A 19,163-nucleotide genomic window follows, 5' to 3' on the forward strand; every position below is an offset into this window, starting at 1 on the left:
AAATGGCTGGATGTGGGGAGATCAGTTTTCATTTGGGGGCAGATCTTCACTGCTGAACGGGAAGCAATCAGGACATAGGGCATTGCTTGCAAATTGCATTTGTGTGTGTGAGATAGAGAGGGGGGAGAGAGAGAGAGAGAGAGAGAGAGAGAGAGAGAGAGAGAGAGAGAGAGAGAGAGAGAGAGGCAGAGGCAGAGGCAGAGGCCTATTCGGTCTAATTTGCTCCCTTACGTGCTTGAAGAGAAATGTTTTATCAGTTGCTTGGAATGGACTGGAGGAGCACTGTTATGCCCCAGCACAGACAGATGATCTGGTCAAAATCTACCTCAGACTTTACAGAAGAGGCAAAGACAGAATAAGTGAAGTCTGAGGTAAATTTTCAATAAATTATTATTGAAGCAAACTGAACAATAAAAATAAGTTCTCTTACTAATTACTAATTCCTTTCTACGTTGATTTAATACACACACCCCAACCCTCAGAAACTTCAACCAAATGAATTGGAAGTGGTGGCGCTCTGTTTTTACTTCCTGCTTTTACCCCCTAACGATAGGTAGGGGGTATCACAGAAGGTGGGGATAAGCAAGGCAAAGAGACCACATAAATTCACTCACGTCCCCCAAGAGGGCTTTTTTTATGAGGAACTCCCTCCCCCCCCCAAAAAAAAGTGATTTTGAAAAGTAAGAATTTGTCTTTTCAATAATAATTATATTTTTATTAAATTGTAATATTTCTATTTTATTTTTCAATTCGACTGCTTCTGTGGGCCCCCTTCTGTGATGTCACAATCCCCAATCCACCCAAAATGTGTCCTTAATTTTTTTAATTGAATGTAGCCATATTTACACTTTAGCCACAGTCACTTCCCCACTTTGGCCACTCCCTCTTTGCCAGGCAGCCCCTCAGAGCATTTCACTCTGGCCTACAAGAAGAGCCCTGGCCCAATCCTGACAGGTCTATCGCCGTCATCAGTCATCTATAGTTATTTGCAGGCTATTTTCAGGGCATACTTTCCTGTGGCACAACTGCCCTTTGCTTATGCACAGTGATCAGCCGGGAGCCGGTGGTAGAGGCCCTCCCCTTGGTTTCTTCCAGCTGCATAATCTTCTGCATGAAGCAGAAGATACCCTACAGGTTTGTGTACACCTTGCAGTTTTAATGCAGATGGCAAAATGGTTTGACTGTTAAAGGCTTTTGGCTCTCCTTCCATATTGCAGGCCCAGTTCGGTGGCTGTTTCGTACTCTGCACTGGTGGCAACATTATGCAGCAGAAGGTTCTGCCACATTTCCTGGTTAATGAGACAATGTGAGGTCCCTGTTAATTGGCTAGGAGAAGGGGATATTGATGAATTACCATGGTGCATGAAGCCATTGTTGCAGAATCCAACGCCCAGCGCGACAGCTTCCTCCCTCGTCTGACAGTCTCCCTGGTAACAAGAGAGGACAAATGTTACACCTCAGACCACTTCCTAATTCACAGAACTTCCCCCCCAGTCTGTGACCGGGTCCCAGCTCTCAAATTAGTGCGGCACTCTTTGAAAAGAAACAAAAGTAAGCAATTAAAACGGGACTCCCTTTGCCTGAATCCCATTCATTCCTATATATAGTGCCTCTTGCCTCCCACAGGAATTGGAAGCACAAAGACCAGAGCTCCGGAAAGCAGCTGTTTTAACAGTACAAACACAGCACATTACCTCAATGCAGAGACCTTCTTTAACTGGCAATTGCAATAGTCTGAATTTACTGCCCATTGGCTACAGACAATAAAACACCTCTTTAGAGTAAGAGGCAGCCAAACCCACGATGGAACGAGGGTGAAGACTCCTCATTCAGACTTCCCAAAGGCCAGTTTTAATACAATTTCTATATGACACTGTTGCCCCCCACAGAGAAAACCACGTCTGCTTTAAAAAGAAATAACCCATACCCCTGCCAGTCACATTATTTGAATGAATGTTAGTGTACAATATTTCCAGGAATGATGCAATGGGTGTTTCTGGCTGACCTGGAAAAGCAGACAAAAATGTTTGCTTTGGTGCCTGATTTGTGTGGGTAGTCAACTGAAGTAGAACCACACCAGCATAGCTCCATGAGGGAAGCTGTTGATATGAGCCTTTCCCCATGTGTACCAGGCAGTTTTACAACCATTAAGTGAACTCCCCTTCCTCATTGAAAGAGATTCTTCTTCGTGCTCCATCCCCATTTAAACCTGGACATACTTTCCCCTTCCACGGTGATAGCAATAGCTATGTCACACAGCTAAGGAAACTTAACTCCTATCATAACATATTTTGTACTGGAACAGTCAACAGCATTGCTACAACCTATCCATAAATATTTCTTGCTTAGGTCTAAAAGGTAAAGGGACCCCTGACCATTAGGTCCAGTCGTGACTGACTCTGGGGTTGCGGCGCTCATCTCGCTTTATTGGCAGAGGGAGCCAGCGTACAGCTTCTGGCATGACTAAGCCAGCATGACTAAGCCGCTTCTGGCAAACCAGAGCAGCACACGGAAACGCCGTTTACCTTCCCGCCGGAGTGGTACCTATTTATCTACTTGCACTTTGACGTGCTTTCGAACTGCTAGGTTGGCAGGAGCAGGAACCGAGCAACGGGAGCTCACTCTGTTGCGGGGATTTGATCCGCCGACCTTCTGATTGGCAAGCCCTAGGCTCTGTGGTTTAACCCACAGCGCCACCCGTGTCCCTCTGCTTAGGTCTAAAATCTGACTAATCACTTTATTTCAGGGGGTCACCATCATGGTGCTCACAGGTCCCAATGCTGTGTTCAGGCCCTGCTTGAAGGCTTCCTATAGGCTAATGTGAATGTTCGCTTTGTCAATAAAGAATTAAACTACCAGCTGTTTGTCCTCCTTGGGCTGGGTGTGCTCAGGACAGCAACTAGTTCACACAAGAGAACCTCAATCTGATCAGTCTGAGGATCTAATAATGTCTCTTGTTGAGACAACTGTGCACCAAACCTGCCTGTTTTAGTTATTGGTACAAACTGCTGCTATAGAAACTTCTCACCTCATGAGAGGAGAGAAACACAAATTAAGTTCTGGGACTGCTTTGCTTCCCCTTTTTCCGTTGAAGCACTTCCTTTTCCCTGCAACTAAGAGAAGGGGAAAGCGGTTGGGCCACAATGCAAAAAGAAACAAAACAACTTGGTAGCATCAATTCCCTTTTTCGTTTCTAGCTGCTGAAATAGAAGTACTATTTGAAAGGTGAATGGACAACAGCAACTCTCTCCTTGCTGGGGAGAGGTTTGCAATGTGTGCCTGTAGTAGCTGTAATGTGTGCCTGTAGTAGCTGTTAGAACCAATAGCTGCAACAAGTGCAATGAAACTTAGATAAATGTAGCAGCTGCCATGCATGTAATATGTGAAAACTGAGACTAGGCTGTATTTGTCTTTATGCACTAAGACTAGTCCAGTACTGCTTTCAGCTTCAACAAACTCAACAAACACAGAAGCTACTGCTGATTCCTAAAGGACAAGCATCACAAAATGCTGCAAGTGTTGACCAGATCTCTTTCTCAATTTTCCTGTAGTACAGGCAAACCAGAGGGTAGTATCAAACTACATGAAACTTTTTGACATTAATATAATTTCTAGGCTTAACTTACATCCCCCCCATACAATTTCCTGCCCCAGGGCTTTCTGTGAGTTAAACGGGGAAATAGTTCATAATCCGCAAGGGGCAACAATGTCATTTTATCTACCCCCAAACTGTGTTTAAATCGAAGAGGAAATGGTTTTTGACACCATTCTTAAGCAAGCCTTTGGGAATCCAATCTGCTTACAAGCAACTGCACGTAAAGCCTTAGAGCAGATGACTTCTCCAGCAAACTTGGCTTGCAGTCATCATAATGCAGCTTGGACTCGGACATTATTTCTTGCAAAACAGCAACTTTCAGGTCAAAGAGGTGACTAAAAATAAAACATTGCAAATCCTCTCTGCATACTCCAGATACCATACAAAGCCTTCCCAAATGGAAAAAGAAGAGCAAAAACAAAGTTTAAGAATGGTTCAGATAACAGAATTTGAATGGCTTACATCTGAGCACAGCTGGAAGCCAGTCTGGGCCTATGGCTGGAACATTGGCAAAGGAGTTGCAGACTACATGGCAAAAGAGCATGTAACTTAGAAATCCACTTAGAATTTCTGGATATTAAGTGGCATATAAATACTTGGAATAATATTGGCTTGTATCCAATGTTGCACCTATGCCTCTTGTTCTGTTGGTGCAAGGATTTTTCCTTGTATAACAGAACTCACCACAACCACCATACAATCCCTAAATCTCTTCTGGGAGTTCTCCCAAGCCTCCAAAGTAGATCTCGGAAGAGCACGGGGAGGAGAGGGAGGGGAAGTTCTGTTGTGCAAGGGTAAATCCTTACAGTAATGGAATGAGTGCAGTAGATACCATCCTAATACTTGTCTCTAAATGTTTAGCCTCAACAACAACAAAAAACATTTTTAAATGTTTTTTTCTGATTAAAAATGTGCTGTTGTATTATTTGCAGAGTCTGTATGCCACTGATTGTTAGCTACTTGGAATGTCAACAGGACAGGGCTACTGCCTGCATATTCTGCAGGTAGGCATCTAAGAAGCATCTTATTCTTCTATTCAATTATGGCAAAATGTTGCTTTCTCTCCAATGCTTGGCATACAGGACTGACACCACAATCCAAATGAGCTTGATTAGCTTGATCGGCCTGCTAAGTCAAAGGCAGGACCATATAACACCGTTGTAATATAAAGGTATGTGATCTTGTTCTGGAATAGCAATACATGCCCTGCCAGGTTACTCACTTTTTTATTATTAAAGATTAAGCACATTTTAGAACTTAATCCGTGAGAAAATGAAAAGGGGAAGCCAGGAACATACGGTACATACATATCTTGTTTCCAATAGGAGTGGGAGGCATATATTTAAGGGGAAAGCTGACTCTACAGGCCATGTGGGAACACCAAAGTATCCAGAAGGCACAACAGCAGGAAACCCCAGGAAAGTTATGTTTCCTGCTTCTAGAAGTTACAGGACTTATTGCTACATGTGCAGCACGTCCATATACATTTCTGTCCATATACAGATGCTGTCCATATACAGCATAGGGGTCATACACTTCTCTTTTACTACTGAACTATTTTTTTCTCCAGTATCTATGTAATTTGGAGCACACCAATGCTTTTTTCTAAGGGACGCGGGTGGCGCTGTGGTCTAAACCACAGAGCCTAGGGCTTGCTGATCAGAAGGTCGGCAATTCGAATCCCCACGATGGAGTAAGCTCCTATTGTTCGGACCCTGCTCCTGACAACCTATCAGTTCGAAAGCACGCAGTGCAAGTAGATAAATAGGTACTGCTCTGGCGGGAAGGTAAATGGTGTTTCAGTGCGCTGCTCTGGTTCACCAGAAGCGGCTTAGTCATGCTGGCCACATGACCCGGAAGCTGTCCGCGGACAAACGCTGGCTCCCTCGGCCTATAAAGTGAGATGAGCGCCGCAACCCCAGAGTCGTCTGTGACTGGACCTAACAGTCAGGGGTCCTTTACCTTTTTTTTAATGCTCTTTTCAGCACTTGCTTTGAGCCAGGCCAATGGCTATACACTGTGCACCATCTACACAGTATTGAATTGCTCAGTCAGGAGAACATGAGACTCTTCATATCAGGGTTGTGGGTTCAAGTACCACCCTGGACGAAGAGATTCCTGCATTGCAGGGGGTTGGACTAGATGACCATTGTGGTCCCTTCCAACCCTACAATTCTATGATTCCCTGAAATCCTGGAAAACTATTGTCACTAAGTGTCAACAATATTGACCAAGACTGGCCAACAGTCTGTATTGGTCCAAAAAATAGAGTCATAACTAGTTATTTCTACTCTGGGACACTCACCCAATTTTACAGCCTTGAGAAATTGGAACTTGGTTGAGCCAAGAATGAGTTCTGGCCATTAATGGTCCAACTGTTCAAATTCCAAATCTTGCAGCTCAGATGGTCTATACCTGGTCAGATGTTGGCATGTTGCTACAATCCTATGCCAAATTTCTCTCTTTTTTTCCTCCCACATCAACAGTGTGCAGTGGCTGAACGTGCTTTCTTGTGATAGGCTGACAACATGAACTGTAATGAGGACACTCCAATGGGTCAGCTAACCCTACTAAGCCTCTGAATAAGAGGACATTACATAATGCTAAGTTTATGTAATATATTACAACTTCAATTGCCAACATGTTTAATGATATTTGATGCCCATTCTGTGCTCTTATAGAAGTTAAGCACAGAGAAGGTGCGCCTGTCATCTCACATTACATAGCTGCTTTCAAAAGTTCTCTCAACTCTGGCTATATCTTGTACACAAAAATCAACAAGTTCATTGAGGGGGTGAATATGGACGAAAAATTATATACTCAATAAGGCAGAAAGTGTCTCTTACATGATTGCTTCTCTGGATCTTTAGATATTGATGTGGAAATGAAAACCAGACTCTTCCATTAGTAAGTGATCTCCTTGGCTGTTTGAGCCCAAATTACAAACAGAAGGAACAGTTCTTCAAAACTCTGCCAAGCAATTAAATCTAAACGAGTATAGGGCTAACTTATTTGAAAAAATGAAATCTTAAGATATTTATTTGTGTTGGATTCATATGAAGGCTTACTCAGAAGTAAGACCCACTATGTTCACTGATACTTACTCTAAGGTAAGTTTGCACAGGACTGCAGTTTGGGTCAAAAATAATAGTATTTTCCATAGTTTTCAGTATCCAAAAATGGCTCTATTGGAAGCAGATTTTTAATAGTTAGCTATGGCATTAGCCCACAGCAGGTGTGTATGGTTTATGGGGTGTTAGGAGAGGCGGAATACTTCTGGTGGGAGACACACCGTGCTCCTTCTAGGGTAGTTTGTCCACCTTTGGTCACCACCCTACACTCAGCCCTCACCTGTGGCCCCTATAAGCTGTAAGCATGTGAAAGTGACCAAACCCTGAGAATGGCTTCGACTGGCCGGCTAAACCAGGTGAGGGTAGCCAATGGGTCTCAAACCCTCAGTGCAGGACTTCCCCTGCATGCAAAGACAGGCTCTGGAGCATTGAATGGATGAGACCAATAATGGGTCCAACAGTCAAGGCGACTGTTTGTGCATGTGATGCAGAGGGAAGTGAGGGGCAGATGAGGCACGTCAACCTGGGAAGGTAGCCCACCTAGGAGAAGGAAAACTCTGGTCCTAAACTTCTACTGCCTTGTGGGATATCTTCAGGAGAAGAAAAGGCTATAAACCCTACATAAATCCGGAGTGGAGCCCTTAAGACAGTTGGATGGCACCTTGTAATGCCTCCTTTTGGCAACTCCTGCAGCCAAGCTGGTGCCAAGCATCTTTCTCTGCTTTCCTTTGGACCACATTAGTGAGGCTGATGCATCAGTGTAATAAAACTGTGAAAGGTGCAACAGCTGAAGCAAAACATCAACATGCATACGCTGTCATTACCTGAGCAATCAGCCAATCCACCAGCTTACTTGCTGGGATCACTGACTTGTAGGTCTTCAAGTGGTAGTCTCGGTCTCTACAGAAAGAAAAATGGAAAGCTCATTAACAACATGGTTGTTAGTAACATGAACAATGCCATTAACTTAGGCAGAAAGAGTAATTATAGAAAGGAGATTTCTCTATGTAATTTATAGTTCCACTAATGTGATCACCACATTGAAATTCTTGGCAGTTCCCATGGACATTCCACGCAGGGCAGGGAATCCCAGGCATTACTAGGATGCTCCCACTGAACTCCGTCAATTCATACCAGTCTTAAATCTGTTGGTATGTATAGCATTTGTTGGTATGTATGTACATTTATTATTATTTATTATTAGCTAATAAATGGTTTTGTTTACAGTTCTCCCTGGATACTAATTTCTACCCACCTTCCTAGTATAGAAAGCAATACTTGTTCTTGCATGTTGTTCGCTTAATGCTGTTGGAGCTGATGTATTCAAAAGAAGCCCCTAATGGTATGCCCCAAGGTCAGTAACATTTTCTCAGCTGAAGCGATTATCATTTTTTGAAGTGTGTATGAATCATTTGCTTAATGGATGAAATACACATGTGTGGAAGCATGAGTGTGCACACACAAACACACTCCAGCACCACTTTCCCCTGGGGTTACAGTGTCTTCAATTAAACAGAATTCCGATTCATGAAATGCCTTTGTGCTCCAGGTGCTATTTGCATGACAATGATTTGTCACTCACAACACCACATCTGCTCCATAACTGGGAAATAAGAGGTCAACTGCAAAAAAAAAAAGGGAGGGAGGGTTGCAACCTCTTCCTTTTAGCGAGCATTGCAACAAGGCTTGTTTTCCTCATCCTAAGAATTTGTTTTATGTGATCAGCAGCATTTGGTTTAAGAAACAAACAGACCATGTGACCATGTATCCCTTTTTCAAGCATGGCTAGTTACAGTGCCCACCTGAAAGCTAAAACAGGGAATCGTTATGTTTCAATACTTCAAATAAGCAGAGAATGTTTTACAAATAATGTTACACATATGAGGAAAGAATGTTTTAAACAATGTGCCAAAGTAAGAATTATTTTCTAAGATTGCCCCAAGATTGCCCCAAACATTCCTATGAATGTTTCACTTTGACCCAGTAGATTGTATCTCAATTCCTGGAGTTCTACCAAATGAAATGATCTGGCACTTATTCCATAAATATTATATATCAGTTGCTTTAGTTTCTGACTGAATTGGAGAACGGTTATGATAAAAGGAGGAAAACATGTCTTACCAAACATGTTTGGTGGAAGTAAACTGAATTTCAGCAATACAAGCTGGTAATGTGTCTGAGATCTGTGTACTTAAAAAGACTAGCAATTGGTATATGGCAGTCAGGAGGCTCAATGAGAAATAAGACAAGAAGCCAATCAAACTGTGGAGTTGCTTGGAGATTCATGGAAATAATTATTTATGTCATAAACACAAATCAGTTTGTTGTCCAAGTATCTCACCCTGTGCTCAGAGGGTAGGAACAAAAGAATGACCGGCATAATGGCTGTGATGTCCTAGGACAGGGATGGGGAATTCATGGTCTTCAAATGTTGTTGGACTGCAACTCCCAGCATCCCTGGCCATTAGCTGTGCTGATGAGTGTCTAACAACATCTGGAGGGCCACGGAACCAAATGAAGTTTATTAAAACAATACAAAATACAAAACCTATTGGCACAGCTACTCTTGCTAAATGGAATCTAAAGCTTAAACCTGTTCCTGTTAATGCAGAGGACACAGGACTAAGAGAGATGGCCTTTGCCACTAAGTGCTCATAACTTATCTGTGAAGGAGAATCCTTCAAAGCTCCACACTGCCCAGAATGGTCCATTCCTCATGGGAAACCCCCAGGGCTGGGGGTACCTAGCTATCTCTGGCAACCAGGGGTCATGTAGACTTGCAAGCTACCACAACCCCCAGCTGTGGGGAGTCCAGAAGGCTCCTTGGTTTTCTGAGGCATTCCAGGCTGAGCTAGAGCAGAGGTTTGATCAAACACAGGTATGAGCCTACCATTAGATAGCTCAATTGGTAGAACATGAGACTCTTTCATCTCAGTGTAGAGGGTTCGAGCCCCACGTTGGGCAAAAGATTCCTGCAATGCAGGGGGTTGGACTAGATGGCCCTCATGGTCTCTTCTGACTCTATGATTCTATGTTGCAGTGGTGGTGACAAAGGCAACATATTCCTCAGTGAACTGCACAGCAAAGGTGCAATAGTCTGGTAAATCAGCTGGATTCAGACCAGTGTGGTATAATTGAGAAATTTATCATCCATGATGAATGTGATGCCACAATTAGTGCAGGTCCATTGGAAGTCCCTGGAGCATCATCTAGCTACAACCTGTGGAATCAGTTCCAGGTGTTTGGAACTGTGGAATCAGAACCAGGTGTTTGCAGTTTGAGGACCTGGAACTACATCCTTGCTCATTATGACTAGTGAAATCTAGGATGAAGAGATTTGCTTGATGGGTCTAGGAAGTGGCTAATTCTTAGGAATCTCGGTTTTGTCTCCCCCCCCAAGCAATTCTGATGCCCTTATGAATTTGCAATCGTGGTGGCAAAAGCCAAGGTTTTTTTTGAATAAGATCCCCAGGGGTCAGAATATGACTTTGGTGTCCCACGTGGCAATCTGCCTCCAAAGATGTGAGCTACCCTGATCCGCACCTCTCAAAGTAACATGCAAAACAGCCTGCATCTTCCAAGCAGACAAGGGCTTTACTACATTTACATAAGGGAAGGGAAGAGATTTCAACTTATGTGATGTAGGCAGCAGCAAGACAGGCAAAACATGAAAGCATTGTGATAATATACTTACTTTATCACCGGAGTGTAAAGACTGTGGAGGCGGCAGTAGAGCCTCACACCCTGCAGAGAGAAATGAACGCAGGCTTGAAATTTCAAAACAGATATAATATTATCTAAAACACATGCGGAGGACCTGCAGCAGTGAGTCTGGCTAATTTTTCTCTCCAGGCATTTAGCAGCATCTTATTGCTGTTTATTTGCTGCACTTGTACTGATTCTTACCCGGTGGTTGATGAAGCTTGTGGATTTTTGTGGTGTTTTATTAAATTACTGTTTTGGCTTGTATAATTAGCCTGGAGGATCTTACGGTCAAAATGGCAGGATAAAAATATCATACACAAACAAACAAACAATTAAAATGCAGCAACAGTTTGCTGACCTTTGCATACCAATCCTAAATGTAAAAACATGTGCGTTTTGCTGACTCTATAAAGACACACAAACATACATGCGCACGCACACTTTAAAGTAAGCTACTTTCATTCAGCTATTGATCATGAGGTTTATATTTCTAGTCTTCCACTCTTAAACACCTGACCTTATTTTAGCATAGACTGTACAGAACATCTCCGTGTATGGCTACATAAAACGTGCTGCAGCTTCTTCCTGCTGATTGAGATAGTCAAATATTCATGGAGAAAGAGGTAGAAAGGAGTGAATCTCTTTGGTCTCTTAAAGAGCAATCCAACCCAGAGCAATGGATTGGGCGGAAGGCTCTTCCTCCCCAGTTTATCCAGTTCAGCCAGCCTTCTGCCAGATGCAAGGGCATGAGGTCTGCTGGAAGCATCCCTGCCTGTGAGGACCATCTGAAAGTCCTGAAAAGGGCATTCCAAGGGCAGGGTTGAGCTGACTCAGGATCCACTAGATCCCCTGATCTCTTGTGCAGTTGCACTGGGCCCAGAACAGCAATTTGACCAGTGCGTCAAAGCAGATTATGAATAAGCTCATTGTTATAACAAACTCTGGTTATGCCACAACGTCAACCCAGAAACATACCTTGGACATGATGTCTTCCAATTCGCTCCTTGGCTTGTAAGTCCCATCATCATAGCGAAACCTGTACATCACCTGCTCATTCTTGAACTGGTGCTTATCTGAAACTGAAGCAGCAGAACAATAATCCAGCAACCTCTGGAGGACCACAAATCCCCCAACTATGAAGTAATGTATTCTGTTCTTGGGGCAATGGCTTGGAAGCAAATGAAGGCAGCAACTACTTTTCTCTTGCTTTTTCACACAGTTAGGAAAAACACCCCTGACATTGTAATACAAAAAAGATCATCAAAGACATCAGACAAGCTTAATCAAATGACTTCCCAGTTAAGAATTGGGTTGAGATCGTTTGCTCTGAAACTGAGGCAACTGAAGGTTTGGGACCTGAGGTAGAAAACATATGGGTGCTTTGAAGTGCATTTTCCAGCCATGTGCACCTGAGGGATGGGAGAGGAATCCCTGCTGCATAAATGACAAGAGTATGTATGGCTTTCTGCAATAGTAATAAAAAGCAAAAGAAGAAAACTAGCCCATCTTTAAAGAGAAAAACCCTGCAATCTGGCCATCCTACAAACAAACAGGGTACCATTTGACACATTACTCTGAAGCAAGCCCTGTTTTTGCACAAAATACATACTCAGAAAGCTGAATCGAACTATATTACAATAAGAAATGTACCTATATGGCACACAGGCTCGCTGCAGTAACTCTTTCTTTTCATATGTACTCTGAGTGGAAACAATGCAACCGACTCTAATAACAGAATTCAGCAATGGCAATTCACTGTAGTCACAGTTTCAAAAGAATCCTCTCAGTTAACAGCAATCCATTTTGCATGGGGGTTCCAATCTAAGTGCACCCCACCACCATTTCGCCCTCTTCAGGGCCCAAAAGACCCGCACATCAGCATTCACACATCAATTGGATGTGCCTAAAATGGTCAGCACCTGTACTAACAACTTTGGGGCCCTTCAGCTGCAGAGGGCCCTAATTCTGAACACGCCACACATACCTATGAGTCTGCTCCTGCACTGAAGTATTTAGAGTGAATACTGATTTGTAATGTGTTGATGTTTAGAAAACTCCTCCCGTTAGATAAAGAGAAAAATCCCAAAGTTGAGACATTGAAATATTGGTTGCTGAGGCCTGAACAACATGCGGTTGGTGCTCTTAAAATAAAAATCCATCACTACTTCTCAGTACACTACTACACCCGATATGATCTTTTGCTGCCGTGCAAAGCACTCACCATGATGAATGATGCCATTCTCCAGCAGAGCTTGTCCCAGGTTGACCCCTTCTTCCGGTTTGCTTATCTCCCCAATTTCTATGAGCCAAGATACAAACTCGCTGTAGAGAGAAGAGGAGCAACAAATGCAATTAACTCTCTGTTCCCTTTGGCCAAGAAGATCAACGCACAAGATGTGAACTGACTAAGTGAAGCAACGCATGTCAACACGAGGGTTAGTGTAGTGTAAGTGGCTGGAGTATAGGACTAGGAGACCCCATTCACTCCCAAGTAAATAAAGCGCAACCAATTGTACAATAAATTGCAACAATAATTAAGACATTTACCACAAGATTTCCATGAGATAAGTTGTTTTAATTTACACATTACAGGGGGAAGATGGAAACTCAACATGGGATTGGGTGGCACCCCCGTGTTTCTTATAAGGTGTAATTCTACCCTAATTCTGAACGAATGGCTGCAGTGCAGTGTTGTAATATGCAAACCAGAACTCAAACCTGGACAGAATACAAATGAATGCAACAGTGAATGAAGGAAGGAGAGAGAGAGAGAGAGAGAGAGAGAGAGAGAGAGAGAGAGAGAATGAGAATATTATTACAGAAAGAAATAAACTTGATGAATGGGGCACTGTCAGTGCTCTGATGGGATGTGGCCGTTTGCCAACCTGAGCAGCAATTATTCTACAACTGCGCAAAAATCCAGACGGAACATGAAAAGGATTTCTGAAAGGCAGAGCAATGCAGAGGAAATCTGTGTTCAATAAAAAAGCTGTAACTCTTCCAGTTTGTGTAGGTTTGTTGCTTATCAAAACCAGCATCCTTGCATCCAATTACACGGCCTCGGGTGCCCTATTTCAGCCTGTATTTAGGAAGAGTTGACTCATCTAAGCTGCAGGTAGTTCATTAAAAGAAGAAAAGGGAAAGTTACAGTTGCTTCAGCTTGGGTTAGGGGAATGTAAATGAAGGCTTTTCAAAGTAGTTTCTGCACCTTTAGACCCGTATGACTTAACAAAACTACATCAGACTTTATAAATTTGGCATAACTCTGCACTGGAATGTGTAGATGATAACCGCCGCTCACCAGATTTTCGAGAGCTGTTGCTCTGGAAGCTGTGAAATACTTTTAAATGCCTTTTTAAATGGTGCTTACCCCTGCTTTGCTGTTTTATTGCTTTATGCTGTTGCAAATGGGCTTGCATATAACCAGTGTTTTGTTGCTAATGGCTCTCACAATCAATTTCAATACTCCATGGCAGGGAAGCACAAAACAGGAAATAAAACTGACTTACAAGGCTAGTGTTCTAAAAGTAGAAGAGTAAACCAACAAAGGGGATGGTTGTGAAATCAAAACATTCAAAAGCACATGATGGGAGTGACCAGCTTGCTTCAAGCCAAGATGACTTTATGAGCAATCAGGTCTAGCTAGACTGGGGCTTTGCCTTTGACTGCTCCTCCATACAAATAAAATCCCTGCACACAAAATGGCAAAGCCGGAACACCGTTTTCTTACATACTAGTTCTCTATATGAAAGGATTTGGTTTGTAAATAAAGGAAGTTCAATTAATCATCTGAGCTCCACCTACAGTGTGAAGCTGTACAGCTTGACACAACTTCACTACCTCAAACTATGTTTCGACTAGTAAATCCCAAACCGTGTGCCATGCGAGTGCTGCTTTTGCACTGTGAGACGGATCAATGAACTAACAGCTCATAGGAGCTCAAAGTACCTGGTCACGGCTGGTTAGCCTTGCTTCCTGTCAATCATGCTCAGTCCATAACAGTTACCTGTTGCATCACTACGTTGGATTTCTGATCACTGCTGATGCAAAATCACAGCAAAATTAGGTAAAGGTAAAGGGACCCCTGACCATTAGGTCCAGTCGTGGCCGACTCTGGGGTTGCGGCGCTCATCTCGCTTTATTGGCCGAGGGAGCCGGCATACAGCTTCCAGGTCATGTGGCCAGCATGACTAAGCCGCTTCTGGCGAACCAGAGCAGCGCACGGAAACGCCGTTTACCTGCCCGCTGGAGTGGTACCTATTTATCTACTTGCACTTTGACGTGCTTTCGAACTGCTAGGTTGGCAGGATCAGGGACCGAGCAACAGGAGCTCACCCCGTCACGGAGATTCGAACCACCAACCTTCTGATTGGCAAGCCCTAGGCTCTGTGGTTTAACCCACAGCGCCACCCGCATCCCACAGCAAAATTACCTAATCTCAAAAGACTGGTGCATCTCTGCATGAGTTACTCTCCTCTTTCCAAGCAAGTGATGCACTCAGAACACTAACACCTGCAGAAGTGCAGAGGACCTCCGAACACGGGGGGGGGGGCGGTCCGTCCTGGGTGTCGCCACTGAAGGGGTGACAAAATGTTGGGCGGCACTCACTGCAGGCCTGCAGTGCGCCTGAGCCACACGTCTCTCCTGGGAGTGATGAAGTGGCTTGGGCGCCCGCAGGCTCCGCGTTGCCCCAAAAGGTCCACCCGCCACCTCCCCCTCAGTTGTAGGGTGGCTTAGTGGCAGGGAGACTCCTTGGAGGCCCTGCAGAGTGTCCTGCCCCAGGCAGCTGGCCCCGCCTCTGGGCGCAGGACACATGCACCACCCCAGGCACCCGATTGGCTAGCTCCACCGCTGTCTGACCACAGCTAATCCTTACTCTTTCACAGATCAAACATTTGCTTTTTAGAGTGTGAGAGTGAAGGGTTTCTTCATTTACAATTCGAAAAAGAAGTGTGCTGAAACACTTAAGCATACACTTGTAGCACCAGGGTATTTTGGTTCAGGCAGCATAGCTGAAAAAGTTGGTGCTCTCAGAGAATACTTAAGAATACATCTGAAACCAGGCTGCTTGAAGGCTGTTTAGCAGCTTGTAAAATAGGGTATTTCAGCTGTAACAAGGGGTCTGCAAACGTTTTTCTGAGAATAAATGAAAAATGAAAGGAACGAGCCCTGTTCATTTCAGTATTGAAATGAACAGAAATTAAAACAAATGAGCTTCCAATGAAAAACCTACTCATTCATTTGATTCATCTCTCATTAGTTTCTAATGTGTTGGAAAATTGAAACACCCTGGAACAAACTTTACAGGCCATAGAAAGCACTCTCTCTCTCTCTCTCTCTCTCTCTCTCACACACACACACACACACACACACGTTGCTCCAGCAAGGTTCAATGGAAGGTGGGAGGTGCTTAAGAGAGCAGTTTGCAAAACTGCTCTCTGAAGCAACCCACTCCATTAAACTTTGAGGGAGTGATGTTAAAAGGACCAGGCCAGCAGTAAGCAGGATTGCCTCCTCTCCCAATGGGAGACAAGGCAATTTTGCTTAGGGCTGAATTCAGAAGTGCAAAAAAGTTCTGAATTCAGCAGGATCACTCTCCCTTCCCATTGGCTGATATGAAGAAGGAGTGATCCTGCCTAATGCTGGGTCCCCACTACAAAGCCTCCTGATAACCAGCTGCTTGTATATGAAAAAGTGGTTTGGCTTATTACTGTAACTGTTCGGGGGGGGGGGAATTATTTGAGTGTTCTATGGAAGACTTTGCAATTGTTTGAAGGATTGCCCCTAGAAATGTTCCACTGATAATCCATCCCAAGTGTGCGTACAAGCTGCCTGTCCAATGTTATTTGTGTTAGAAAAACAAAACAAAAAATCAAAACTTAGCAAATGGTCCATACTGTTGTACTACTCAAGTCTAGTAGCACTTCATTTAGGAACTTAACCTGACAGCACAGCAACGCTCATGAAAAGGAACAAGGGAGGAATAGGGAGCTGATTGACACGCAGCAGAGGTGTGCTCACAAGGATGCAAAATACGACACGAGAAAGAACTTTTGAGTTGATCCACGAGGAAAGGTTAGTAAGGTCAAGGAAGAAAGGAGTGAGGCTGACAGTTCTGCATACACACAGAACTGTAAAACAAACTATAAAAGCACAGTTTGACATGTTTGACAAGAAACTTCTTTGCTATTTTGAGTTCCAAACAGCAAAAAAAAATGTGCAGCTCAAGTCTGAAGTGGAGGGAATGTCTAAGAATAGGTCAGATATGAAATGACAGGTTTGCAATAGTGCATTTTGAAGTTCATTGGCTTAGCCCTGCTGGGTGGTCAGGACCAGAATAGCAGCAGAGCTGCTATGGTTTGAAATCCACAAAGATTTTTCTTCTTTCTTTTTCATGCTTAGAAGGATTAAGAAGCTACGGCTGAAATAGCAAGTTTGCTTCAGGGGAAGCTTAAAGCACACTGATAGCTCATGATGCACATCTGCAACAAGAGTGTGGAAAGGAGCAAGCTTTGGGTTGGGGCTGTGGTGGAAAAATGTGTCTAGCCAGCCACAGATGGACCTCTTTACTGCTGTTGCCAGGCCGGGCTGGTAAAAATGAGCACCATACACTATGAAATATATAAAATTTCCAAAGCAATGTGATTAAAAAGCAGGGTGGACAAGCAATTCTGCCACTATAACTGGCAAAACCAATAGCAGAAACCTCCCACAGTTATGAGGATACAACACTACGGAGACCTCTCTTCACATTGGTCATGTCCACATGTAATGCTAAGCCAAGCCACTGCTTAGTGCACATGTGAGGCCTACTGGGTAGGAGACAGCAACCACTTTGTTCTTCACCAATCCTTTTAGCTCAGTTCCGCATGTGTCATCTCAGTGGAGTCACTAGGATGAATGAGGCACTGCCCCACCAACCTCAGTCTGCCCTCAGCCAGTGCCCCACCTGCCTATCACCTCACTTACAACCAATCAGGGGGTGGCTCTGCCTGTCATTGGCTCTGGCTCTACCTACTGCTGATGCTCTGTGCTTTCTGCCCTGCCCAACCCAATGGCTACCAACCACCACAGTGTAGGTTTCATGGCTGAGCTCTCACCTTCCTAACCACAAGCTGCAACCATGGTCTGTTATTGGCTACAGCTCATGGCTAAAGAGGAGAGCTTAGTCACAAGCCTAAGGTTCAGCAACATGCTAAGCCAGTGTGGTGTAGTGGTTAAGAGCGGTAGTCTCGTAATCTGGGGAACCGGGTTCGCGTCTCCGCTCCTCCACATGCAGCTACTGGGTGACCTTGGGCCAGTCATACTTCTTTGAAGTCTCTCAGCCCCACTCACCTCACAGAGTGTTTGTTGTGGGGGAGGAAGGGAAAGGAGAATGTTAGCCGCTTTGAGACTCCTTAAAGGGAGTGAAAGGCGGGATATCAAATCCAAACTCTTCTTCTTCTTCTTCTTCTAAGCCAAACTATGGTTTAGATGCTATGCTAAACTAGAAGAACCAGGGAGGAGCTGGCATGTTCGTGAAGACCCAAGGTGCTAACCCTGTCAATGCAGGGTTGAAAATATCTCTCCTTCTAAGCCACAGGCCAATGTTTGAGCTGTTTCTCTGACATGCTATAAACACTTGTCCTTCCTTCAAGTCTGCCCATCAATCAAGCACAAGGACACAGCAACAGTATGGCCATGAAACTGTTTGGTGGAACCTAACACAGATGGAACAAATGCCCCTGAAAACAAACTTCCTGGCTGATCATTTCCGTATTAATCAGCCAAGCTGGAAAAGTCCTCGGAGATTACTTCCTGTGACTCTCTGGTTCATGTGGGGCATTGAAGCATACTGGTAGTGTGAATATCTTATCTAATCTCTTCTTGTCAAATGCCTCCTGTCTGCATTCTTTTCCCCTTCCACCTCAAAAGTCTTTCCAAGGCTGAAATCTGCACTATTCAAAATTGTTTCCGAATGCCCAGGAAAAATCCTGCATACATTTAACAATAACCCCATTGTTAAATTTATGCATCTGGGTTTGATATGGAGGCCACGACAATTCTAAGTGAGTCCTGTAAGAGTATCTTTTAAAGCATTTTCTTCCGTGCAAAACAAAGGAAGATCATGGATTGTCAAAAACATTTCCAACCCATAATTCAAGCATGTGTCGTGCACATAATTTCTCAACCTCCCTGCAGATTTGGATTGATGTTGCAAGTTGTCTTCCCCTACCCGCCCCCCGCTGGAATTTGCTGCCATTGCGTAGTCCAAGGGCATTAAGCAGGAATGAATGATTAATTTTAATAAACTAATTGTAATGGAGGTTAAAGACCCTTCCAATTAAATCCCATCAAAGCACATCTGATTTGGCTTCACAATACTGTCCACAGAAAACCCACAGTCCTTTCCGTTAATTGGAATGAAAAGGCCTTTTCAACCCAAAAGCCACTTACTTGCCAAGAAAGCACTTGGGAACAGTGCTTAATTTTCTTCTCCTGTCTTTGATAAGGCTCACTTTCTTGTTCATCATCATGTGATACAGCTTCTCCCCTTTCTCGGCGATCATGACGTACGCATCCCTCTCCATGCCCAACTTCAGACCTGGAATACAGAAGCAGGGTCTCCCTCAAAAGCTTCTCAGATGAAAGAAAGGATTTGCTCAAAGACCAACAAGTCGTGTTCCCACCCCACCCACCCTTGCTGGAAATTAATTTAATAAACGTGGTAGGGAAAACTTGGGGAACGGCCTAATTTATTACTTCAGCTCAGAAACTGGAGGCCTCTGGATGAAATCCAAACCTATGAGGTA

General features: G+C 43.9%; 1 protein-coding gene across 1 annotated transcript in view; it reads right to left on the reverse strand.

The window, feature by feature from the left end:
• Window positions 1–19,163, reverse strand: part of PREX1 (phosphatidylinositol-3,4,5-trisphosphate dependent Rac exchange factor 1) — a 217,866-nt gene that overhangs the window by 57,674 nt on the left and 141,029 nt on the right. The window contains exons 10-15 of the mRNA XM_083618315.1: window positions 18,808–18,955; window positions 12,593–12,693; window positions 11,347–11,450; window positions 10,361–10,410; window positions 7,491–7,566; window positions 1,355–1,427 (exon numbers count right to left, since the gene is read on the reverse strand). Of these exons, the coding sequence (XP_083474441.1) occupies window positions 1,355–1,427; window positions 7,491–7,566; window positions 10,361–10,410; window positions 11,347–11,450; window positions 12,593–12,693; window positions 18,808–18,955 (552 nt within the window). The remainder of the gene's footprint in view (window positions 1–1,354; window positions 1,428–7,490; window positions 7,567–10,360; window positions 10,411–11,346; window positions 11,451–12,592; window positions 12,694–18,807; window positions 18,956–19,163) is intronic.

The sequence above is a fragment of the Podarcis filfolensis genome (assembly GCF_964270895.1).
Source record: "Podarcis filfolensis genome assembly, chromosome: 6".
Taxonomy (NCBI): Eukaryota; Metazoa; Chordata; class Lepidosauria; order Squamata; family Lacertidae; genus Podarcis; species Podarcis filfolensis.